The sequence below is a fragment of the Emys orbicularis genome, chromosome 2, assembly GCF_028017835.1.
Source record: "Emys orbicularis isolate rEmyOrb1 chromosome 2, rEmyOrb1.hap1, whole genome shotgun sequence".
NCBI classification, from domain to species: Eukaryota; Metazoa; Chordata; order Testudines; family Emydidae; genus Emys; species Emys orbicularis.
Window position 1 is genome coordinate 64,136,667 of NC_088684.1, and position 27,460 is coordinate 64,164,126.

At 40.8% G+C, this 27,460-nt stretch overlaps 1 protein-coding gene across 1 annotated transcript in view; it reads right to left on the reverse strand.

Annotated features, from left to right (window-relative positions):
- Window positions 1–23,375, reverse strand: part of YTHDF3 (YTH N6-methyladenosine RNA binding protein F3) — a 51,720-nt gene extending 28,345 nt beyond the window's left edge. The window contains exons 1-4 of the mRNA XM_065398380.1: window positions 23,319–23,375; window positions 21,217–21,241; window positions 12,119–12,204; window positions 7,380–8,975 (exon numbers count right to left, since the gene is read on the reverse strand). Coding sequence (XP_065254452.1) covers window positions 7,380–8,975; window positions 12,119–12,204; window positions 21,217–21,241; window positions 23,319–23,342 — 1,731 coding nt within the window. The 5' untranslated portion in view covers window positions 23,343–23,375. The remainder of the gene's footprint in view (window positions 1–7,379; window positions 8,976–12,118; window positions 12,205–21,216; window positions 21,242–23,318) is intronic.
- Window positions 23,376–27,460: the final 4,085 nt, after the last annotated feature.

Genomic DNA, 27,460 nt, shown 5'->3' on the forward strand with positions numbered 1-27,460 from the left:
AATTGAACTTCAAGAAATGTGCAACCGACTACTGCTATTTAATGTATTTAATAATTTATTAACACGAAAAAACAGCTTTTTTATGAAAAGTACACACACCATTAAAAAGAAACAAAGCAATTATCACAGCTGCTATAGAAAACAGGCACATACTTAACCCGTATAACACCCAGAATGTGTAGTTCTACCAGCATTACCGAATACACCAATTTAGGTATGATGAAAAGAAAAATCTAGCCTGGCACTAGAAAGAAAAGGATTATCCAATTATCTATAAACTGCACACAGCTTCAGAGATTCATATTACTGCATTTCTGAAACGGTTCTCCAATTAAACAGAAATGGACTGTATCATATATTTATAATTTAAAGATGAAAACAAAAAATAAAAGTTATCCACCAATATTAAGGCAAAATTCTATTTTCCCAGTTAAGTTAATGATCAAGAGTTTGGATCTTTTGGTAGCCAGTGTTATATTTTCATTAGACTTCCTATTATGTTTTAAATATACATTAAATCCATTTTAGCGATACTTCAAATGCATGTACAATGAAGAATTAGTGGGATAGTTATGCAGTTCTAAACTTATTTCTAAATGGTCAGCTCTCTCTAAAACACTTTTGAGAGGACTGAAAATGAATGCAAAATATTACACACACTTTTTTATAAAAGCATCATGACAAATATTTAGCTCTTGGTTAGTTTTCTCTCAGTTAGCCTGTCACAGAAATACCATTGAGAAAATACAACTAAATTATTTACCACACTAGAATTACAGATGCCAGTATTTGAGCCATATGGATACTATATATTTCCTTAAAGAGATTAAAGCCAACAACTTGGAAAATGTTCATTACATGAAATATATGCATAATCACACAACTGAATCAAGTCTATATTACACTGTAGAACTTAGTGGTTTGGATTTTAAGTTGAGAGAGAACATAATGTCACTGTACGAACAATCCAAGATTTTTCCATTACATTTTATGGTTTTCTTTCTGTAATTAGTGAAAAACACCACCATAAACAAGACCCATGGACTAAGGTCAGAAGGGACTACACCATGATCATCTATTCCAGGGGTAGGCAAAAGGCGGACCGCAGGCCAAATCCAGACCGCCAGATGCTTTTGAACGGACCCCTAAATCTTTGTATTTACTTACCATTATTGTTGTTATTTTTATTATTTTCTCTGGAGTCTGGACCTTGACAAAAAATAACTGACCACGCCGATCTAGTCTGACCTCCTGCACATTGCAGATCACAGAACCTCACCCACCCATGCCTGTAACAGGCCCCTAACCTCTGACTGAGTTACTGAAGTTCTCAAATCATGGTTTAAAGACTTCAAGTTACAGAGAATCCACCATTTACACTAGTTTAAACCTGCAAGTGACCTGTGCCACATGCCGTAGAGGAAGATGAAAACCCCCCAGGGTCTCTGCCAATCTGACCTGGGGAAAATTCCTTCCCGACCCCAAATATGGTGATCAGTTAGACCCTGAGCATGTGGGCAAGACCCACCAGCCACACACCTGTGAAAGAATTCCTGAAGTAACTCCTGGCCCTCTTCACCCTTTTAATTTCCTCAGTTCTTAAAGCATTTGTGTTTGAATTACTAGGTCCTTTGATCAATTCTCCCACAAAGTAGTAACTCTCAAATGATCAGTTTAGGCAAAGACACTAAGGGTACGTCTTCACTACCCGCCGGATCGGCGGGTAGTGATCGATATATCGCGTCTCGTTAAGACGCGATATATCGATCCCCAAACGCGCTCCTCGTCGACTCCGGAACTCCACCGGAGCGAGCGACAGTAGCGCAGTCGACGGGGGAGCCGCGGCCGTCGATCCCGCACCGTGTGGACCCCCAGGTAATTCGATCTTAGATACTTCGACTTCAGCTACGCTATTCGCATAGCTGAAGTTGCGTATCTTGGATCGATCCCCCCCCCACCAGTGTAGACCAGCCCTAAGGGCATGTCTACACTTGCCAGTTAAAGCGGAAAAAGTCCCTTTTTTGTGCAAAAACCATGGAAGCATCTACACTTGTCAATGACTTTTGCGGTGAAACTCAGAAGTTTCACCACAAAAAGGAAACCACCTCCACGAGAGGCATACAGCTTAACGGTGATGATTTTGCAGTGATGTGCAAGTGAAGACACATTCTTCCTGTTTACACAGCTTTTAACCTTCTGAGGATATCCCACAGTGCCTAGATGACCACTCTGGCCAACAGCTCTGCTGCTCTGATGCCAGGTAAACAGACATTTACCCCTCCCCCTGTAAAGCCTGGGGAACTTTGAAACTCCCCTTCCTGTTTTCTTGGCAAGTGCTCACTTATCTTGCCAAGTGACAATGCCTGCTCCAGGGAGCAAAGGATCCCCTGCCTGGAGCAATGCTGAGCTACTGGAGCTTATCAGTGTTTGGGGAGAAGAGGCTGTGCAGGGACCCAGGATGCCCCGTGATCACCCCCACCCCCACAAGACCCATCATCAAACTGGAGAGCGCTGCACTATGGGATAGCTGCCCTAGAGTGGAGTGCTACTAATGTAAACACTCTCTGATGCCTAAGGAATTAAGTGAGTACACAACACAAATGCTTGTCTACACTGCGAACTTGTCAACAAAACTTTTTTCTTTCACAGGTACTTAAAAAAGACACCCCCCCCTCCCCCACGAAAGATAAAAGTTTTGCAGACGCAAGTGGCAGTGTGAACGCGGTTTTGTTGGCAGGAGCGCTCTCCTGCCGACAAAGTTAATGCCGCTCGCGGGGCTGGAAGTATTTTGTCGGCAAAAATGTCAACAAAGTACCAACAAAGATCGTTTACACACGCTGACTTTTAAAAGCTGCGTGGTATAGACAAGCCCTTATAGCAAAAAAACTCTGCAAGTGTAGACATACCCTAAATTAAATGTACTTTAGGGTACCAAAAACAAAAGAAAAACAAACAGAAAATGTCAGAAACTTGGTAACCCCCTCAATAAACAGAACATAAATCTTTCAGAAACCATAAAAGAACACACTAAAGATATGGTAATGTCTACAGACACGTAAATCTGACAGGATTTTCATTGTATTAATCTCAATTGATAATTCATTTAAGTAAATTTAACAGAATTAGTAAAATGCTCATATTTCTCCCCCTTTAAATTTAATATATGCTAAAAATTAAACATTTAAAGGCTATCTCCTACTCAGAGATACTTGGTCTCACCTTCTCTATCAACCTTTAAACCACGTTCTAGTGCAGGGGTGGGCAAACTACGGCCCGGGGGCCGCATCCGGCCCTCTAGACATTTTAATCCGGCCCTCGAGCTCCCGCTGGGGAGTACCATCAGGGGCTTGCCCCACTCTGCGCGGCTCCTGGAAGCAGCAGCATGTCCCCCCTCCGGCTCCTATGCATAGGGGCAGCCAGGGGGCTCCACTCACTGCCCTGCCCCAAGCACTGCCCCCGCAGCTCCCATTGGCCAGGAACCGCGGCCAAAGGGATCTGCAGGGCAGTGCCTGCGGACAAGGTAGCACACAGAGCCACCTGGTCGCGCTTCCGCGTAGAAGCCGGAGGGGGGGACATGCCGCTGCTTCTGGGAGCTGCTTGAGGTAAGCGACACCTGGAGTCTGCACCCCTGATTCCCTCCTGCGCCCCAACCCCAAGCACCAGCCCTGATCCCCCTCCTGCCCTCCAAACCCCTCAGTCCCAGCCCAGAGCACATTCCTGCACCACAACCCTTCATCCCCAGCCGCACCCCAGAGCCTGCACCCCCAGACGGAGCCCTCACCCCCCCACACACCCTCCTGCCCCAGTCCGGAGCTCCCTCCTGCACCCTGAACTCCTGATTTCTGGCCCCTCCCCAGAGCCTGCACCCCCAGCCGGAGCCTGAACCCCAACCCCCAGTTTTGTGAGCATTCATGGCCCACCATATAATTTCCATACCCAGATATTGCCCTCGGGCCAAAAAGTTTGCCCACCCCTGTTCTAGTGACAGCCAACTGCAGAGGCATGCAATATATTTATGTACTGATTTCAAACAAAAACACCCATCTCTGGCCTATCGAAACTGGCAACCCAGGGGGATGCATCCAGCCCACCTGATCATTTTATTTGGCCTGCTTATAGGCAGGGTTGCAGTCTCAGAACAATTTTTTAAGACTCAGGCCAGGTCTACACTAAAAAGTTAGGTTGACCCAGCTGTGTCGCTCAGGGGTGTGAAAAATGCACACCTCTGACTAACATAGTTAACCTGACCTAACGCCCAGTGTGGACAGTGACAGGTCAATAGAAGAATTCTACCATCAACCTTGCTATTGCCTCTCAAAAAGGTGGATTACCTATGCCTGTGAGAGAGGTTCTACATAGTATAGTGTCTACACTGAAGCGCTATAGTGGTGCAGCTGCAGCACCTCATCTGTGCTGCTGTAGTGTTTCAAGTGTAGACAAGCCCTGAGCTAGGTTGCTGAGGGGCGCAGTCTTTTAGTAAAGATTGCTGCGTGTAGCAGATTCATGCCACTCTGCTCAGATTTGCTTCTGCATCACAGGCTCCATCCCTGCCCAATGTCACCCAGCACCAGTTACTGTGGCCCCACTGACTGTCTGGGAGCTGAAAGTCAACCAGGTTTGGTGAGTAGGTGGGTCAGGGCACACCTCTGCCAATGGGGAAGTAATCAGAGGTGGGTCGTATGGGACAGAGATGAACCTGTGTTGATGGGGAATGGAGCAGACCCTGGGAACAGGAGTCCATGTGTCAGGTTGCAATGCCACTCATCTGGCCCAATCACCTCTCCATCACTCACACAGGGAAGGGGCTCTGCCCCACACCACCCCGCTCTGATAACTGCCTTCCCTTTTGGCTGTGGGACCTGGAAGCCAATCTGACTGGCCAAGCGTGGGCTGGGGGGGAACCTCTGCCAGTGGAGAAGCAGTAAACAGAGCCGGATGGCCTAAATGCTAAGCCCCTTCCCTGCAGGCATAATGGAGGAGTGGCTGGGCCAAATTGGAGTGGCACTGCAACCTGGCACATAAGAATAAGAGCAGGAGTCTGAGCCTGTGTCAATGAGGGAGCAAAGCAGAGACTGGAAGCAGAAAAGACAAAATGTTGACATTCATGTTTTTGTTATTTTTGTTTATCAATCCCATGCTTTTCTGCACACTAAAAAGGTTAAAGAGTTATGTTTAAACTGTTGGTGGGGGCTTTTTCGGGTGGGGGTGTATTTAAAGGTTGTGGGATAAGGGTCTTTTCTATTTAAGAAAACTCCTGTTTTACATGTTAATACGTGGTTAACTGTATGTTAACATGCTGTATTTTAGCAAACATTTTGAGTCATGCAATCCATGGCCTCCAAAAAGTGTATAGCCCGTCAAAGGGTTTTAATGGATTTTGTAGCCATCTATCACCTTAAAGTTGCCCATCCATACAGTAGGCAGTCCTACAGAAGAGGCAACACAAATGCGAAGTGCAGTGGGGGTAAAACTCTGGTTTGAAAAATTAACTTGAAATTTGTCCTAGCAAGCGATGGGACCTAAACCATTAATTTCTGCCAAAGTTAAAAACTTTCACTATGAAAAAATATAGTTTGTACTCTTCTGGGTACAAAATAATAGTTCCAAATATGAATGTAATGTAAGTCAATACAGTGTCATTTGTGTGTGTCAGCACACTATTACAGTGACTCTGCTGTCACTCAGCTATGGTAAGGAGAACTAGAGTGAAATTAACAAGACTACAGTTGCACTACCACTATTTCGGAAACATATGGATAGCAGTGGAACTGTCAAGAATCATGCCAATTTCAAGATGGCATTAATTGATAAAGCTACAAGCAGCAAAAGAAACAAACAGTTGTACTATTCACCAAAGAGGAAGACATAACTGAGGTTAGGTGGGAAGTACTGTAGTACAGGCCTCCTTCTGACAGCAGCTTGGAGGCCACTGAAGAGGGGAACGGTATTCATTTCATATTTAAATGGAAATCTTCCTTCACAGCTGCCAGGAAGCCCTTGAAGTGGGCAAAAAGATATGAGTACTAGGCAGCCAGTATGAAGTGATGCGTCAAAAACTCCTAGTAGCCAGGGACAGATACAAAAGACTGAGCCCCCTGAGCAAGGTCCAGAGAATACCTTGGTATAAATTCCAGGACCTTCCTTTTGCCCAGCAGCATGTGGTGGCAGAGAGTTAAGGGTTCAAACTAGAACAAAGTCCCCAGACTTCACTGATGCAGGCTCTTCACAGTGTTTCCAGATTCTTGCACCCATCCCTGCAATATCTGAGCACATGAGCTAACAGGTTTATAGTAGTATTCTGACTAGTAGATCTGGTAAATTTTTCAAGACCTCAGATGAACCTTCCATAAAACTCAGCTTTGACAGAGACTTATATCTTCAAAGGAAATAATTCTAGCACAACTGGACTGTGAGGACCAGCAGTAAAAATCAATGGAGAGGAAAGAATCTTCCCTAAAAATGCAAAAACAGAAATACCTAAATTTCTGAAGGGGGGGGGGGGAGGACAGGAAAGACAGAACAGGTGAACATAAAGCAACTTTAAGAGGAAAAGTTATATTTAATATTTTTCAAGTAAATTTTCTGAAATTCTGACACCACAAAGAAAAAAAAAAAAAAAAAGCACAATTTTTAGAATTTTTCCCCAATGAAATTATATTGCTGTAGGCACATATTTCCTCTACAGACAACACAAGTTGATATATTTGACACAACGCTATTAAAGAGCCACTAAAAATATTTCTAACACTGTAAAGGTGCTCACTGGGCTACTTACACATTTTAAAACTTTAAAAGCTAAGACAGACAACACAAACTGACCTAAGCACAAATTTTCAGATTAGTATTCTGTTAGAATCTTGATTTTAAAAAAATCGTATTTTACTTGAGAATTATCTGTTGCAGCATTAAATACCTTTATTTCCCTTGTAATTCAGTGCCATAAATTGATTGTGTCACATCTAATTTCAATATGGCACTAAAAATTGTCACAGAATTGTTAATATTGCACTAAAAACGAGACTCCATTAGGAATGTTATATTCCACTGACAGTTGTTTTCACTTTGTAACAATAAGTAAAACATTTTAAACGTCTTCTTACACAAACTTACGTTAGTATTGTTCTGTTCACGTTACTACACAAATAATTTAGGTTTAACCACAAGAATTAAAACTTAATCTAATTAGTAACTGGCTCTTACATCAACTACCAAAGCACTATAACCAGCTTGGGACAAAGTAGTATTACTTTCTGCTTCAATGTATACTGCAAATTGAGTTGCAAGAAATAACTAGATTACCCCCCCCAAAAAAAAAAAAAAAAAAAAAAAAAAACCAAAGACACTACAGAAAAATTGCTATAATGAAATTGGATTCTTACCCTACGCATGGCTTCCTCCTCCTCTTGACGCTTTTCATAGTGTGCAAAGTCATCAAAGATTGAGGTGGTATGCTTGAAAGTAGCAATTATTTTAAGCACTTGCTTGGCTTTTTCTAGGGGTACCTCTTGAGTGTCCCTCGAATTGGTAACCGGTTTGTTGTCATTGTTTTCCAAACGAATGTGCCGCAGCTGGTTATTGGGAACGTCTTTGACAAAGATCCACTTAACATCAAACTTCCCCTTCCACTTATCCTGAGACCAGACTCCGGCATATGCATTGTAGTCCACAACAGACTTCATCTCAGCCACTCCACAAAAATGTCCACTGCCATTCACACTGAAGAGTAAATAGAGTGGACCTTTCCCATTCAGGGAACGGTAAGCAGCATCCAAGCGTTTATTACCATGTTCAGTACTACACCAGATAGAGTATTTAATGGAGCGGTGTATATCATCCTCCGAATAGCTTTTGATTATAAACACCCGTCCATTCTTCAGATTCCAATCAAAGTCTTTGGGATTATAGTTGTTTATGGCCTTAAGTTTCTCCAGTACTGGGTGCACCTCTACACCAGGTGAAGAGCTGACAGGTACAACACCTAAGCCAAAGTTTTCGCTGCCAGCTCCTCCATTGTTCTGGCTGAAGCCCACGCCCCTGTTACGAGGAGCTACCCAGCGGTTTTGCAGCTGCTGTTGCTGCTGCAACTGGTGAGGCTGGGCCTGCTGCTGAGGTCCTTGTTGCTGCTGTGGTTGTGGTGGCTGAGGCTGCTGTTGAGGCAGTTGGCTTTGCACCAATGGTGGTGGTTGAATTAATGGCTGAGGCTGCTGTATTATAGTCTGAGGAGGCAGTATTGGCTGGGAAGGGGGTGCTTTTACCACTGATCCTTTCTCATCCCAAGTTCCAATGTTCATGTTGTGTTTTATAGGAGGTGGTGGTACAGCAGGGCCCCCAATTCCCACATTACCCTTAGGCTTGAGTTTCGGCTGAGGTTTAGCAGGCTTCCTAGCGATGGCAGCCCAGGAGGTTGGTTTAGGTGCTGAACTGCTAACTGGGGGCACACTATTTGCTGCAATGCTTGTCATACCTGTACTGCTCAGAGCTGAACCTACAGTTTTTGTCACAGCAGCTGTCATATCCCCACCAATTTTCAGTCCAGTCATGCCTTGTTCAATGCTGCTAATCCCAGGCACCTTGCTCAAAGTATCATTGCCAAATCCCGCCTGTCCATCTGCTATGGCTCTACCAAGAGAGCTAGGTGGATAGCCATAGCTGCTGCTATAAGCAGAGCTTTGTGTTGATTGTCCCTGAGATCCACTTGTCCCCCATGTAGAGAAATCTGCATTCCCAGGAAAAAAATTAAATCCATGTTGACCAAGGAATGGAGGGGTATTTCCTAAAGCCCCAGGTTGACTAAACACACCATCAGGTATATAGTGATGTTCACCATTGCTCATCTGTCCATAGGCTGTCAAGTATGGCATTGGAGGGTCACCTGCAGTGGACCATGCTGCTTCACTTAGAGAATATGGAAATCCAATGGATGGAGCATAATAACTAGGCATGTATGGGTCTGACATTGGTGGATAGCTGTTACTCTGCAAGAAAATAAAGTAAAATCAGCAGTGGAACTTTCCATTATCAACATAATTCAAGGGAAAATGGCAGGCATCAGACAACAAATAATGTTGATGCTTTATTTACAGTATTCCCTTTTACTTTCCCTTTAAGGCTACAGAAATCTCAAACAGATTTTTATCTGAGAATATATGGAGATTACCTATCTCATAGAACTGGAAAGGACCCCGAAAGGTCATTGAGTCCAGCCCCCTGCCTTCACTGGCAGGACCAAGTACTGATTTTGCCCCAGATCCCTAAGTGGCCCCCTCAAGGATTGAACTCACAATCCTGGGTTTAGCAGGCCAATGCTCAAACCACTGAGCTATCCCTTTGAGATTCACATGCATCAAGTTTCTTTTTTCAAAGGTGACTTTAGTGTAAATCTACCTTTTTCTCTAGTAAAAAATTACATACAGTAAAACCTCAGAGTTATGAACACCTCGGAAATGGAGGCTGTTCATAACTCTGAACAAAACGTTATAGTTGTTCTTACAAACGTTTACAACTGAACATTGACTTAATATAGCTTTGAAGCTTTAATATGCAGAAGAAAAATGCTGCTTTTGATCTTAATTTAAATGAAAAAAGCAGAGTTTCCGTACCCTGTCCAAACTTTTTTTTTTAAACTTTCAATTTTTTTAGTACTTTACGTTTAACCCAGTACTGTACTGTATTTGCTTTTTTTTTTCTGTCTCTGCTGCTGCCAGATTGCATACTTCCGTTTCCAAATGAGGGGGGTGACCGGTCAATTCATAACTCTAATGTTCGCAACTCTGAGGTTCTATTGTATGTAATATCAACCAGAGTATTAACTGTCATCCTAAAGACTACTGTGGGTATGGTGATGTTTAACCTTCGATTATAGATAGGCATGGAAGGATGAGATTTTATTGGTAAATATCAGTAAGCGCTGATTTCACTGCCTACATACAAGCCAACAAAAAAATTCCTTTTGACAACAGAAATTTACAAACAGGCAAAGTAAGAAAAACGCTGCTTGAGAATTTAAGGGTTTGATTTAAGGATATTTGTATATTTTGACGTGGTGTTGACAATGTGCTTTTTAATGGTTATAAAGCTTTAACTTTTTGAATCTCAACATCTAGTGTCATTAAACAGTCTGATTCTACCAGGGTCTGACACTCCCAATAATATCCCATATCTAAAAAAAAATGCTTAAAAATAAACATTGATATCTGTCAATTTAAAAAAACAAAACTGAATTCTGCCACACCTAGTTATAGAGTGATAAAGAACTTGAGAAATTTAGTGCTTAATATATTAAGCAAGATTAAAGATACCCATGTGTGAAGAAGAATCTATTCAACTAACATGAAGTAGATCTTCAGTAGAGATGGAAATGCCTCATGCAAGTGCTGAGAGACTATTAGAACATAGGTACATACAATCTGCAAAAATCACATCTTGTTACATTAGTTGTATTTGTTATAAGCAGCTCTTTCTTCATATACAAACCCAGTCTCAATAGGCCTTATAATATTTTATATTACTTAGACATACGTGAAACCATGTAACCTTTTTCCTGAAATCCAACTGGTAGCAAAAGAGGTCTCAGAATATTCAGTGTTTTACCAACTAACACTTTAAGTAACACATTTAAAAACAAGCAATAAACCACGACAAGGTGTGAATTCCAACATGAATCCAAATATTGGACACTCCAAGGCCTAGTCATGTGTTACTGCACTTAAAAAAATTAGAAAAGCTTACAATTATTTTAAGTTTGCTGTGTTTTAGAAAATAAGTTTCAAACAAGGGCCTTATCCAATCCTTAGAATTAGAATCATGCTAGCTATAACTAACAGAAACATAAGGATATTCATCATCAGTAAACATCTACATTATGTATACCATCTAAATTTAAAAGTTCAAACCTGGGCATGCAAAATTATACTACCAAATCAAATTCATTCTTAACAGCAAAAGGACTAAACTAAGGTATTTTTAAAATAAAAAGTAGCTCAACAAATTAAAAATAAGACAACATAATTTGTAAATATGACTGTAGTTTTCTTATATTTATGCAGTTTTCTTATATTTGTTTCTTGCTGAGGTTCTCATTATTATTAAAATGAAATTATTTTCAGTGCTTCGTGGGAGGACACCCGGGTATCTATTCGGTTCTGGATAAGAGATAATAAAAAGTACTCATGCACCTCATAAAAAAAAGTCCCAAAATATTTAAGAGTGGATTCAATTCAACATATGATTCAATTCAATGGTCTAGAGAAGTAATGCAAAATTTGCATGCTGAGTTCACTCCCAGATCCCAGGGCTCATGGAATAAAGGTGCTGAGGAAACAAAGCATTCAGCCCTTTGAAAGGTATAGCTCAAGTCACTTTAAAGACCTTCAGATGACTCAAGTGGCATTGATTGGTTTGCAAAGATGCCACTTCCCATCTTCCTCCACAGAAAACAGCCCAGTGTTATAACATCAAAGCAGATGGGCAGGAAAGGAAAACCCCAAAATCCATTTCAACCACCTTCATTCCCTCCTCCATCCCAAAAAGAGTATCCTGGAACTTTCAGGTTTATCTTAATTATTGAATTAAATGTTTTAATAAAAAATGAATTTAGTATTACAAAAGATGGAGGATCAACAGCTCCAGAAAGTGAAGTCATCCATTTACTGGCAGAAAACTTACACAACAGGCAATATTAAAACTTCAGGGGCCTTGATTATGCTATCAATTGTGTATTAACAACTCCTGTTGACTTCAGTGGAAATCATGTGTACACAATTACTACTACCTAGAGACCCAGGAACTATTGTCTCAACAATATAGCAGGGGTATACTGAACTCACTTAAAGTTAGAAGGCAAAAAAGTAAAGGATACTTCTGATTCTAGAATGTATACATATGCATATCTATATGTTAGACACACAGAACTGATTAAACTTAATCCCATCCTTTACTTGAAGCTTCACAAGAACGTTACTATTAAAAAGATGACATGTTTTAGACCTATTACATGCTAAGCATTACGTTATATTTCAAACATATACATAGTAAACTTTCTTAATTCGGTGTAAGATGAGGAAAGCTTAGCTACACAATTAAACTCTGAATATACTTCAAAATAGCAATGAATGCTCACCTGATTTGTCTGGCTACTTAGATATGGCTCAAAGTCATCATCATTAACTGCATCCTTTTGATGAATCGAACCGTTTTGTACTGAAACTGAAAAGCGAGCTTGTATTAGGCACTCTTTTAGAATTGTGGTGTCGTAACTTTAATTCAAAACAAAACACAGCTCAGTCTTAATTTCTACTAAATTGTCATCTGTATGGTCAACTGCCTGTTCTTTTTTTTTGTTTTTTTGAGAAACAGAACATCTTGTATTGATTCAATTATCAGGACTGTGTTACTTGTGAGATCTAAAATGTGTTTAAAAGCCAGTACATGATATTTCTCTCTGTGAGAGAAAACCATCTAAAGCCTAGGCTATTGAATCAAATGAGGTAACAAATTTTGATGACAGATATATACATGCAGTATTCACAAAAGCACTGCAAATAAGTTTTGCTTGTAAGATTTAATTTCAAGATAATTTCATTAAACAACTATATACATTATAAAGTACTTGTTACAAATAATCAGGTAGACAGGTTCTCTTCTGTTTAATCCTACACTGCATTGTTGCATCAATTTTAATGAGTGCTTAGATGACAGTTGTTAGAAAGTAATCCAATGAAGAAACAACTGTGTCTTATAGCTCAGCTCAAGATTTACAAATACTTATTAGGAAAGGAAAACTTATGTTTCATGAATGACAGAGGTCTGATGGTTTACAATTCACTTTTTTTCTGTGATAAAACACCTGCAGACACACTCACTTGGCATAATTTCACAGTGCAGGAGTGTGTCAGAGCAAACCATTTTTCCTGCAGTCATAAGGGGAAAAAAACCAAACAAATGAATTCAGCATTATTGTCTGCAGAAAACCTGTACAATGAAGAACAAACCAAACTGCCATGTCACAGCTCAGTCTATAACCCTAAACTGCTTAAGTGTTGAAGTGCCCTGTTTCTCAGAGCTTCACATTTATACTACTATGGTCATAGTGCTATTTCCACTTTGGGGGGGGGGGGGGAGAGGGAGGAAATCTGAGTTTATTAATATATCTATGTTACTTTCACTGCAAGAGGAAATTTGCCATACCAAGTTTGTATAACAGTAAACACACTTTTTAAAACTGAGTATTCATTATGCTATATATTATACAAAGACATAGGAAAGCAAGTTCCATTACCTCAGGAAGTCCACAATCTAAGGGCAAAATCCTCTGGGGAAAAACATGACTACTTGGGAGGAATGAATACATTTCCCAGTTCCTTCCAGCAATGGACAGCTTGGAACTGGTGCAAAATGAGATTATGCAAATAAGCTTCTTACCCACCCCCTTTGGCTCCCACTCTGCTATCCTCTGCAACCTTGTAGTAACACTTGCAAGGAGAGAGGAGAAAGAAGCAGGAGCTGAGTCCCTGAAGTGATGTTACCCTCCCTCCCAACACGCTTCCTGCTACCAACTGGGATATCTTTCTCCCCTTTCCTCTGGGATACCCTAGAATCAGAAGGTGGAAACACAAGACCTTCATATCACTCAATCTCTCCCTCACAAATGCCAGATTGTTCTCACTTTTTTAGTATTTTGTTTAGAAACAATATTATGAAGTTTCCACCACTTCCAATGGGAGACAAGTCTAGAACCTAATACTTTCCTTGCTCTTTCTTCTTCAAGCTATCACTTGGGATTTCCATGTGAAAGGTGGGCAGACCTTCCATGGCACCCCACCACTGCATTATATAGCATATCTGCCTGCTTCACAACACCAAAGCACGATACTTAAGCACTTCTCCAATGTTACACCCAAGTCTAGAGTTACATCTCTTTCCACAGATAGGGCACTGCAGCTACCTAACATCTAACACAGTCACTCTCCAGTGGATGGGAATTGGAGCAGGTATCCCTCTTCACGATACCAATACCACTTTCCAAGCAGATTCTAATTGTCTTGACACAGCTTTGGCTGAGCTCCATGCAAACAGAATATGGACCTAAATTGGACAAGCAGGACAATAGTACAACAGATAACAGTCAGTCTCAAAGCTGTGTGGGTGCCACAATGAGACCAAATAGTTCTGGATTGCCATACTGTCAATTTCCTAGTGATGAAGAATTCCAGCCCTGAAAATGTTTTATTTTGGCTCTTCACTTTAACTTGAACTGGCTTATTATTAAAAAACAACATAGATAGCACCACACATTTAGTCAGTACTTTTCAATTAAGTTAATATACATGATCTATGCTAAAAGCTCACCAATGTTCCAACTTCACTTTCACCTTGCTTAAAATATTAACTGGTAATTAACCAACAGTTCCCTTAATGCTACCCTCAAAATAAAATTCTGTTGTCTACTTCCATAAATAATTAGTCAGCAATCTACTGACTAATCAAATTTACAGTATGTTCTTTTTACTATCGTTTTGCATTGAATGAAAATTTGTCGCAAAATATTCACCTGTGTCCTTTTTCACAAGTGATGGACACAAAAATGTAAGAATGAAATTTGCATTTGTGATGCATGGCTAGAAAGGGTTAAACATCCTGCAAAATAAACAACCCTCTAAACACATGTGGGGAGATAATGTTTGTGTTTTTATGTATTTACATATTATGAGTAGGGTTGACAATGTAATCAACAGTCGCTGTCTTATGCTGCATTCTGATAATTCAGAGATCAAAAGGACATCTTAGCATTTAAATGAATTGTAAACACAGGATAATATCTCAGTATTCATCTCTCTTTGAAATGTATAGCAAATAATCTGTGAATGGTGGAGGAACAAGCAAATTGCCTTATGTTAATTCTATAGCTAAGTACCAGTGATGGACTTCATTCAAAGTCATCCTAATTACCTTTTGGTCCCGGAGGAAATCCCAACTTTTCAAAGAGGACATGAAATTGTATAAAAAATCCTTGCGTCCTGATTCTATCATCTCAGATCTGCTTAAGCTTCACCAGAGGAAGTTTGAGTCGCAAGACTGAGGTCCTAGTTATGCTGGTACGCCCTGAATATGATATTTGGACACTGGACTATAACATATCAACTGAATTCTAAAGGAACTCTTTGCATCTACAAAGCGTACATCTCTGCTATAAGAACGAGGAGTACTTGTGGCACCTTAGAGACTCACAAATTTATTTGGGCATAAGCTTTCGTGGGCTAAAGCCCACTTCATCTGCACGCAGTGGAAAATATAGTAGGAAGATATCTATATACAGAGAACATGAAAAAATGGGTGTTGCCATACCAACTCTAACGAGACCAATCAAGATGGGCTATTATCAGCAGGAGGGGGGGAAAAAAAGCTTTTGTAGTGATAATCAGGATGGCCCATTTCAAACAGTTGACAAGAAGGTGAGAGTAACAGCAGGAGGAAAATTAGCATGGGGAAATAGTTTTTACTTTGTGTAATGATCCATCCACTCCCAGTCTTTATTCAAGCCTGATTTAATGGTGTCCAGTTTGCAAATTAATTCAATTTCTGCAGTTTCTCGTTGCAGTCTGTTTTTGAAGTTTTTTTGTTGAAGAATTGTGACTTTTATGTCTGTAACTGAGTGACCAGGGACGTTGAAGTGTTTTCCGACTGGTTTTTGAATGTTATAATTCTTGACGTCTGATTTGTGTCCATTTATTCTTTTGCGTAGAGGCTGTCCAGTTTGGCCAATGTACATGGCAGAGGGGCATTGCTGGTACATGATGGCATATATCACATTGGTAGATGTGCAGGTGAATGTCTCGCTGATGGTATGGCTGATGTGATTGGGTCCTATGATGGTGTCCCCTGAATAGATATGTGGACAGAGTTGGCAATGGGATTTGTTGCAAGGATAGGTTCTTGGGTTAGTGTTTTTGTTGTGTGGTGTGTGGTTGCTGGTGAGTATTTGCTTCAGGTTGGGGGCCTGTCTGTAAGCGAGGACTGGCCTGTCTCCCAAGATCTGTGAGAGTGAGGGATTGTCCTTCAGGGGTAGGTCGTAGATCCTTGATGATGTGCTGGAGAAGTTTTAGTTGGGGGCTGAACGTGACAGACTCCAATGAGAAACTGCAGAATTGGAATTAATTTGCAAACTGGACACCATTTAATTAGGCTTGAATAAAAACTGGGAGCGGATGGGTCATTACACAAAGTAAAAACTATTCCCCCATGCTATTTTTTCCCCTGTTGTTACTCACACCTTCTTGTCAACTGTTTGAAATGGGCCATCTTGATTATCACTACAAAAGCTTTTTTTTTATATATATATATTATATATATATACATATATATATATATATATATATATATATACACACACATATACACACACACACATATATTTATATTTTCCTACTGTATTTTAAACTGCATGCATCTGATGAAGTGGGCTTTAGCACACAAAAACTTATGCCCAAATAAATGTGTTAGTCTCTAAGGCGCCACAAGTACTCCTCGTTCTTTTTGCTGATACAGACTAACACAGCTACCACTCTGAAACCCATCTCTGCTATGAATCTAAACCTCAATGAATTGAATGCATGTCTGTATATACATTGATCTTTTAACCATTCTCTCTCTCTTGTTTTTTAATAAATTTTAGTTTAGTTAATAAGAACTGGCTGTAGCGTGTATTTGGTTAAGAGCTGAAACATTCATTACTGGGGGGTAACGTGTCCGACCCTTTGGGCTTGGTAGAACCTTTTCTTTTATATGATGAAATAAGACTTTCAGAAATCATATCTGATTTAGGTACCTGGATCGAGGCCTGAGGCTGGATCACTTTAAGGGAACTGTGTTGTTTCGACTTCTGAGTAACCAGTAAAGTAATGAAGAAGCTGTTTTATGCTGGCTTGGTAAATCTAAGTATTGGAATATCCACCAGCTTTATGAGGACTGTCTGCCCCATTCTTTGCAGTTCACCCTAATTGAGTGACCTCAGCTGGCCTCCAGTCACAGCATTAAAAGAGTGAAGCTGATTTTTCTTAACTAGTACGCAAAATACTCAATAAAAATGCCTACTAAGTTTCCATTCCTATGCTTCGTTCTAGTTTGAGACCTCACAGTTAAATTTAACAGTTTTATTTTAGGTAAGAAAACATCATATAATACAGTGGAAGATGATAGGAAAGTACTGACATCTGCATGTCTTGTAATTTTAATACATTAGAACATGCAAATTGAGAAGAAAGTGTTTTGGAAAGAGCAATAATCAAACACTTTCATAAGAAAAGGCACCTTTTTATGGGTTGAAGCCTATTCCAACTAGGGTGACCATATGTCCCGATTTTATAGGGACAGTCCCGATTTTTGGGTCTTTTTCTTAGGCCAGGTCTACACTACCGCGGTAGTTCGACGGCTGGCAATCGAAGTTCCGGGTTCTATTTATCGCGTCTGGTCTGGACGCGATAAATTGATCCCGGAAGCGCTCGCCGTCGACTGCGGTACTCCAGCTCGGCGAGAGGAGTACCGCGGAGTCGACGGGGAGCCTGCCTGCCGCGTGTGGACCGCGGTAAGTTCGAACTAAGGTACGTCGACTTCAACTACGTTATTCACGTAGCTGAAGTTGCGTACCTTAGTTCGAATTTGGGGGTTAGTGTAGACCAGGCCTTATATAGGCTCCTATTACCCCCCCATCCCTGTCCCGATTTTTCATACTTGCTGTCTGGTCACCCTAATTCCAACCAACAAGCTCTCTCAGTAATTGTCCAAGAGTTGACAGCTGAAACAGACAATACCTTCAGAGAAACGTATTTTATTCATTCAGTTCTTGCAGCAACACAAACTCTTGCCTCTTTCACATAAACCTGAATTATATATTACTACTCTGCTACATATAGATCTTCCTGGATCTCTACATACATAGTGTATGTTTTCCCTCAATGTATAATTAATTGTCAATAAAATGTCAGAAAAGAAGTCTCACAAGACCACATAATTTAGTTACTTTCACAATATTATCCTAAGGTATTTTACAATTTCAATGTTAACTGCTTTCATACAATATCTTACTACTATTCCTACTTATCCTCTTATACCTTACTGCACTACTTCCTTGCCGTCTGCCAAAGATGCCGCCCACAACTACCCTTTTTTCCATTTTCTTCCATGTATCGAAATATATATATTCCCCAAACTAGTCTGTCAGCTCACTACTCTATCCTGCTTCAAAGACCACTTCAAACAGGAACCCTATCATGATCCCTGCAGGAGATTACCAACTGTTAATGTATAGCCAAGTAGAGACTACCAATATCTACTTTATTTATACCCATGAAATAAGTAAAAACTCTGAATGACTCAAAACCATCTGTGTATATTAACTAGTCTATGTAACCAAGCACTCCTATCACTGTTACCTTCATCCTCCTTCCCCATTCCCTTTATCATCTGTCATATCTTATAAGACTGAGCTATTTAGGGGAGTGATTGTCTTTTACTATATGTTTGCATAGTGCCTAGTGCTGTATGTGATTGGGACATCTGTCGGTAATATAAATAAACCATTTTCACTAGCATATAGTTATACGCAGTTAATATAAAGTATTTAACAGGATGCAATCTAAAATAGTCTAGATCCAGTAGTTTAGGCCCAACATTTAGGTTTTGGAAAAAGGTTTTACTTAAGAGCTTTATTTGGATTCTAACACTATGCAGTATTCATAATGCACCTATCACAAAATTATGCTAGTGCACGTAAATAAAAGTAAAATTCACTAGTCTATGTTCTTTATTAAATAATTACAGGCAATCCATGCATCAAAAGGTTTAATTCAAGTACAGACAATACAGATCAAGCAAAACACTGGATGAAACTCAAATTGGTGCAGATCTCCATCAGATCACCTTTAAATAGCTTAGAAATAGTGTAGTTTAAGAAGAAAGTTGAAGGTAGAGACCTCTTGGCATAAAAGAACAAGAGGTAGTGCCATGCACAAAGGTAACATTGAAGAAGACAAGAGCAGAAAAGGAAAAAAGCAGGTGGTTAAAAGCCAGGCTTGAAAAGAGTGTAATGAGTGGCAAAAGAAGAAGACATGGAAGAACAGAAATAGAGGAAGGAATGGAGTTGTGCAGGGCTTTGACAGTCAAGGAGAGAGGATTTAGGAGGTAAAGTTCATTCAGTGGTTTACCACAAAGGCTGAAATTACAATGGAACATTTTGATAGGTCAAAGTTGGGACAGTAGATTTGGGAGGCACCTTTAAGGAGCTGTGTTGATGAAAATGTGGGTAAGGTTAATATTGCCCAGGGACAGAGCCTATATGTAAGACGAGACTGAGAACAAAATCCTAAAACAGTGACAAGTTTACTACTTGATGAATTAAATGCAGTGAATAAGAAATTCAAGTAGTACACAAATGATATAAATGGTGAAACCTTCTGTTAGATGTTTTTTAGTAATAAATATGGCAATAAATATGGCATTTTTAAAAATGATTATGAATATGATGGTATCGTTTTCAAACCCTTTACAAAGAATATAATGTTCATAGTTTAATGACAGAATATTTTACTGCAATAAAATCATCCATCCATAGATGTTTCTTAAACTATGCATGAAGATATCAGTGAGAATGCAGATTATATCTATATCACAGATTGCATTCTGTATGTGTGTTATTAGTGTAATACAACTTCTGATCTCCCAGGAAAACAAACATGAGAAAACTGGGGAGGAGATGGGGGTCACAGAATAAAATCTGATGACTGTATTAAACAAAAGATTATAAACTGCAGGACCGAGAGACGTGTTGGTCATAAAATATGATCCGAAAAGTCACAGTAATTTAGGCACAGGCTTTTCCAGGTACTTTTAGGGGGAGGAGTGTTAAGGAAAGTGAGTAAAGTTTTTGTGGGGGAGGATAAGCTAAAAGAGTATGGAATTTAAAGAGCATTAGTAAGGTGCTAACGGATAGGGGGAAGAAGTGAAAACAGAGAAGCTGGGTAACTGCTAGAAGGAATACTCTGTACTGGATTCTGAAATGAACAAGACACCAGTGAAGATTTCTCAGAATAGTAGTGGTGATTTGTTCTGTTCATGGGTATGAGTAAGAAACTAAATGAACATATATGATCATTGTTCTTTAGATCAAATGACCCTCATTAGACATTAATAAGTAACAATGAATAGGGTTGGTGTAAATGCCTAAGGTATACTCAAGGACATCATGCCAACATTTTCACTGAAAGATAACTAAATGGAAACAGCTACATCTTATCCCTTGATTACTCATGACAATGATTACTTTGATAAGCATATTAAAGCATTTTTACAGTGATATATCATGTTAAAAATATTGGAAAAATACTCTTAGCACACCACTTCCAGTCATGCTGGTGTGATAAAATCAGCGTGACATGGCATTTACCAACAGTAGTTTTTACCAGGTAAAATCATGTTTTTTGGTGTCCCAGGAAAGACGTTACAGATACGGTATTATCTATTTATTTTAAAAACTGCTTCTTTAATAGACACCACAATATACTTAGTTTTAGTTACATATTCAAACTGTGATTACATAAAGCAATAGATTTGGAGATTTTATTTGTACAACTCTAAATTAAAATAAAACTGCAGTGAGCATAATATTAATATATGTCAGTATAATAGTGAACATTAGAATGTCTGTATACATTTTGATTTGGTATTTTCTCAAGCAAGTTATAAGTCATCACTCACATTTCAGTTTTCAATATTACATAAACAAAAGTCCAAAACATTTTATTATATGAAAACAACAATAATGCAATGTGAAGCATGAAGCATGCAGAGTTTCAGACTAGCAGTCCAGCTCCATTTGGCCATGCAACATTCTGTAGCAGAGGACCAACTCTGATGTAGTGGACAGAGCAATCCTATCCCACAGCTTTGAATGGATGTTTGAAAGAATTCATTCTACGGCTGCTGAACTTGCTGGCCACTGAAGCAATTACTTTTCCCAGTTTCCTGGTCTAAACCAGGGTTAAGCTGGTATTTACCAACATCCTGTCCTAAATTAGTTATTCCAAGGAAATTGCCAACCTTGGATAAAATGGGGTTTTAGAATATCTTGTAGTTACATTCACTTTATATAATTGGTTGAGGACATCTTTTTCCATATATTGCAGGATCAGGGCCTCAGACATTATAAATAATAAAGAATCATCTTACCTTTATTTCCCTGTCCTTTAGGTCTCTGTATATAAAAAGGTAAAAAATAAAAAGAAAAATATTAATAGGGAAATTAGCAAAAACTAAAATCCTTGAATTTTCCATTCATGATGGTTTACGTCTGCTGATTTTATCATTTAAAGGAACAGTCAACTTAAATTACACCCAAAACTTAAAATATGGTAAAAATACATTTTAATAAAATCCAAGACAAATAGAAATGTCTCCATGTCTAAGAAGGTCTAGTAAAAATAACTGTGGTTTTCAATCAAAAACATTCCTCTGCAGTGTCTGAAGCCTAAAAGCTGCAACACTGAATCTGCAAGGTAAATTGGGTTTTTTTTTTATTGTTCAAGGTGAGAGAAAAGCACTAAACAAAATAAAAGTAAAATAAAATTTTAAGAACATCTTCCATTTTAGTAGGCTAAGGCTATTGCAAATACAGAAACTTGTTTACAGCATGTGATCTTTTAAACTGACAGATGGGCACTACTGTTACTGAAGAATGGACCAAAATTTACAACACGTAGCTCAGTGAGGCACACTTTTTATATGCTTTTCAGATACTCAAAGGAATGTACAGTAATACAGCAAGACATCTAGTGGCCTGAGCATTGGGCGGGGCCTAAGACAATCAGTTATGTATGCCCAGTCCTGTATAATCATGCTCATTTCCACAGAGGAAACAGAGATAATATCACAGAGTTGTTGTGAGGATTAGTAATTATAAAGCACTTTTAATCTGTCAGGCAATAAGCATTATTATAACAGAGAAGGTTATAATATCTTAACATCTTGTATAACATAAAATTCTGTTTGGAAAAAACAAAACTGCTAACTCAAAGTTCTAATGCACCCACCATCTTTCCTCTGGCACATACATTTCACTAAGCCGCAGTGGGTCTCCCTTGGCTCCATCACCCTTTAATGATTTGCTCATTTGTTAGTCAGTCTCTTTCTCTTAATCCAGACAAAATGGAAAAAACCCTTCGCTCTAAAAAAAATCCTTCATATCCAAGCACATACGCAGAGCCCACCCCAAGAGATGGTGGAGTTGTGGGCTAGTGGCCCACAAAAAGAATGGGATGAAAGAAAGAGAAGGCACTCGCAAATAGGAATGAAGAACAGAAAAACACACGGCTAGGAAGCAATCTGGCAGCCCACACAGGGATAGGAATTATGGAGCATGTACAGTATACAGTAGAGATGCAAAGAGGCACAGACAGGATTTGAGAGGGGAGAGGCGGATGCAGGGGTAGAACATTTTGGGGAGTGGCAGAGGCCCAAGGAGGCAAAGGCCTAGAAAGGGTAGGGGGCAAGAGATAAGGAGGCAACAGAGGCCTAGTGAAGAATAGGTAGAGAAGGGGACAACTGAGGCCCAGGGCAGGGAAGTGTGGAAGACAAGGAAGCACAAACCCAGGGAGGTGAATGTCTGGGGAAAGAGGTCACGCAGGAGAGAGCTTTGAGGAAGGGGAGAAGTCAGAGGCCCAGAGAGAAGGAGAAAAAAAAAAAAGAGGACTAAGAACAGGAAGAGGGAAAGGAGGCAGCATCACAGACCCGAAGGGAGTTTGGGGTGTACGGGTGAAGAGAAGTTTCAACCGTTACCCAAAGCGTGGGTGGCGAAGAAGAGGGTAGCAAAGACCCAGATCCAAAGATAAGGGAATTGTTGGGCATAGTGGGGGAAGACAGAGACCTAAAGAGGACGTGAGCCCAGAGAGAGGGATAAAGGGGAATCAGCCGGCCAGAGGAGAAGAAATGAAGGAGGACGCATCAAAAGACAAGATATTGAGGAGCAGGAGGCAGAAGCCTTGGGATGAGGGGTGCAAGGAGGCTCGGAGCGGGGGAGGGAATCTGGCGCGGCTCAGATGCGGCTATAAATAGGGGTCTGCGGCTGCCTGGATCCTCCCTGCGGGGGGAGAAAGTGAGGAGCCCACGATGCTGAGCGCAGGCGGCGCTAAGCCGCGCTGCCGGCCGCCGGGATGAGGCCCGGGAAGCCGCGCTGGCCGCCCGACAGCGGAAAGGGCCCGGCCAGATTCCGACCCGCCTGGCCGCGCAGGCCCTTCCGCCCGGGCCGCTTCCTCCTCCCGCCCGGCGGCCCGTACCTGATCGACGCTAGTGGCTGACATTCTTCACGGGGAGCCGCGATCCCCTCGCTCCGCCTGGGCCTCGAGTGACTCCCGCACACACCGACCGCGCCGCTCTCCCCGCTGCCGCTTGATTGTCGCCGCCGCTGCTGCCCGGGCTCGCCGCCGCTGATCTGGTTCCCGCTGGAAGGAGCCGGCCGGCCGGACGCAGCGCTGCTTCCCCCCTGCTCTAGGCGCCGCTTCCCCACAATGGCGGACAGGCTCCGGCTCCCACTTCCGCTCCCGCCCTGACCTTCCGCTCCGCCGACGTCGCCACTGACCTTTCCCTTCCTCTCTCCGCCTCCATGTCACGTGAGGGTGGAAACGGACCCGCGCGCGCACCATACTAGGGACTCAAAGAGCGGGGGGAGGGAAAAAGTGGCGCCGATAGCGACTGCGCGCCCCAGCTCTCCAAGACGCGCACGCGCACCAGAAAGGAGGCTGGTGGAGAAGCCAGAGAACGCTCAAGAAGAGAGCTGGAGCTGTCTCAATTTTTTCCAATGCGCATGCTCGCTGTGAGCTTTGAGGGACAGCCTCCGGGAACCCACAGACTGCACATGCGCATATGAGAAGCGTCTCCTCTCAAGGGGTTTGGGCCAGCTGATTCCTGTCACTAGTGGGGCAGTCAGCCAGCTGTCCGTGGTGGCAGACGCACTGACGGGCTGGGGGCATTTTACAATGCTGGGGCTGTTTGCTACAGATCTGAATTATTCCCCGTGCAGCTCTAGAGGCTCCCAAAGAGGAAATGGAGAGAGATAAAGGGGACAACTTATTAAAACTTGCTGAACCTACCATTGTGTTTATATACAAATTGTGCCCCGTGGATCAGGAACATGATCTGAGCATGTGTGCCTGCGCCCCAGTAACTACTTGAGCCGTCTCCCTCTGTGTGCACATAGCTAATGTTGATGCAATCCCTCTGTGCACCCAGATACCGGTGTGCTCCAACATAATCATGTGTGTAACCCCAGTGAGCAAATTTGCACCCCGGTGCGTGAATGTTGAGTTTGTGTATCCCAGTAATGTGTGTAATTCCCTGTAACTACATACAGTCCCTCTTTCTATGCACCTCACTAATCCTACATGTTATCACTCTGCACCTGGGTAATTGTGTGTGAAATCTCTTTGTGCATGTGTCTGTGTAATTGTGTTCAGTACCCATACATCTGCATCCAGGTAAACATATGTGCATATGTATGAGAACTGAACACACAATTATTACATAGATACATTCACCCAAGTAATGTGCACAAACCCCATATGATAACATTGTGCTTGCAGTTCCTGTGTACGTTCATATATTGTGGCTGCAATTTAGGTCCAAAAGTTTTGAAAATAGGAGCCTCATTATGCATTTGGTAGTAGTGGGTTTTGATCCTGACCTTTATAATGTGGACCACAGGCAGTCATGCTTCTAATTGAGAAGCATTCTCTAGAGCTACCTAATGCTCCAGCGTGACCTATTATATTACAAACCACAGAGCATTCCGGTGAGTCCTCAGAGTCTTATAATATTCCCATCAAAAAGGTTCATTTGAGCCTAAGAATCTGTGAGGCTTGCAGTATAGATTGGAATCCAATGGAGAAGACCAGTGTTGGTCTCAGGATATTAGAGAGCCAAGGTGGGTGAGATAATATCTTTTATTGGACCAATTTCAGAAGTTGGTCCAATAAAAGATATTATCTCACCCACCTTGACTCTCTAATTGAGCTACACTGCTCGAAGAGACTACAGGTTTTAAACTGCAATGCACCATCAGGATCAAAATGCCCTCCTTGGTTAATCGTGCCAACTTGTGATTTTTATCATGAGTATTACAATATTTGGTGTTTTTCTTTAAAAGACCCAGCTCCTGGAATCATGTTATTACATGAAAATTTCAACTTTTATTTTTTAAAAAACCCACATTATTAGCCCTCATGGTTGTGGACAAAGGCTCAAAAAGAAGGAAACTAAAGTCTCAAGAACTAGATGGCAAACAAGAGAATCCCACACTTACTATTTTTTAAGATTTCATTATTTTTAGGTCAATTTAGTGATTTTGGGGGAGCTGACTGATCATTTTTGAATACTGGTTGCTGTAAATATTGCTACTGTTTGTAGTTAGTTGTTGCCTGCGTGTATGTGTTCTTTCTGTGTGCTGTCCCAGCTCTGCGCAGATAGCCAACACAACAGACCTTGATCGAACTACTCACAAAGATCACAAGACTTGGTTTGTAGCGAAGACACCCGGCCAGATTTATTGTAGACGAAACACAATCCTCACTCCCTGCACATGCACATGTCTACACTAGCACATGTATGCCCATGACAATGGACCAGCTCAGTGAATGGCGGGACTTTCATTCCCCCCTCGGCTGGACAGAGACCCCTCTGTGACCCTTCTTTTATACCCTGATACAAACAAGTTATGTATTGTCCCTCTGACATGGTTAGCTACCACCCTTTACCTTGTACATGTTGGTTCAATCAAAATATCTCTATTCGTCACCCTGTCATCCTAACCTTATCTTTAAGAGGGGTCACTCTCTCCTTGTATCAGCTTTGGGGAGAGTGTTTGTACAATACTTGGTAGCAGGGGTTCTGGTAAACCCTTCTGGAATGTGTTTGTGTGAGTGTCCTGTGCCTAGTACTTCTCAGGAATGTGTGCGTCTTTGCAAAACCATCCCTGTTCTTGCCAGGTTCTGTGAACTTGCAAGCAGGCATGTTTTATAACAGGGCTTGACTTCTGCTCAGAGCCCAAATTTGCTAACTGTGCATTTTGCTTTGTATCAACAGGGCCTGACCACTACTTTAGCTCAGGGCTGAGGCCTCATACACAGCCTCATGTTTCAGGCTCTCTCTTTCTACTACACTGTTATCCAAATGAAGCACTGTTCAGTGGTACCTGTTCAATACAATGCAGCCGTGGGAGGATAAGAGAAAATGGTAGGAGCCTTAGATTTTTTTTAAAACTTAAAATTAATTTGGCTTCTGTGAGACTAATCACGTGCCCCAGGTTGTAATATTTTGGTGGGTTGGAGGCTGTGCTGGGAAGGAACTCTGCACCCCTTCATCTTATCTATATCACTAAGAATGTGGTAGAGTGAAAATTATCCTTTAGAAGAATGCAAGTTCAGCAGGATTCCAATCTATACTGCAAGCCTCACAGATTCTTAGGCTCAAATGAACCTTTTTGATGGGAATATTATAAGACTCTGAGGACTCACTGGAATGCTCTGTGGTTTGTAATATAATAGGTCAAGCTGGAGCATTAGGTAGCTCTAGAGATTTTTGCAGATATGTATGGTTCATTTTTTGAAGTGCATTAGGCCTATGTGTAAACTCATTTTTCTATACCATTATAATTGTTACATCAATAAAATTGCTTTACATGGGATGGGAACCATTATATTTTGATTCCAGCATCTACCAGTATTATACTATAGAGCATAAGATTTGCATTATAGATGTCCATAACATACACACAGTGCAAATGTAGTCTTGGGGAACCCACTAGACGATCAGAAAGCTGAAGAAAAGAACAGTTCCCTTTATTTAGTCATGAAAATCATTAGCTTGTTATCAAAATCTTTCCTTTGGCCTCCAGAAACCTTTTGGATTTTTCTGAACACTACTGTCAGTGCCAATTTAATGGCTGATTTAACTTACAGAGTAAAAAAGGTGTCTAAGTTAGCCTCAAGAAACATTTTTTCCTTCAGTGCTAATAGACAAAGACTGCAAGAGAAAAAAAAATATGTGCTGTACTTTAAAAACAACTAGGTTTTAGAACATAGTTGTTAGGTTTTCAAAGAACATGATGATGTGAGGTATAAATGTTTAGATCAATAGATTCTCTCTCAGTCAAAGTTGAAAGATGCATGCCAGAGAGTATATTGACTATACATGGACATTAAAATTGGAAGTCAATGCACTACAGAAGCAAGGGGAAGAATATGCTCGGAAGTGAGGTATTCTTCTTGGTACATTTGTTAGGAACGCTAGTCCTGCGACTGTGAAAGTTCATAGAAAAAGACTATAAAAAGGACTGAAATGATCAGGATTTTTTAAAAATTGCAACTGTATGTAATTAAGAAATAAATATATTTAATTTTTCCACTAAACATAACTATCTATTTAA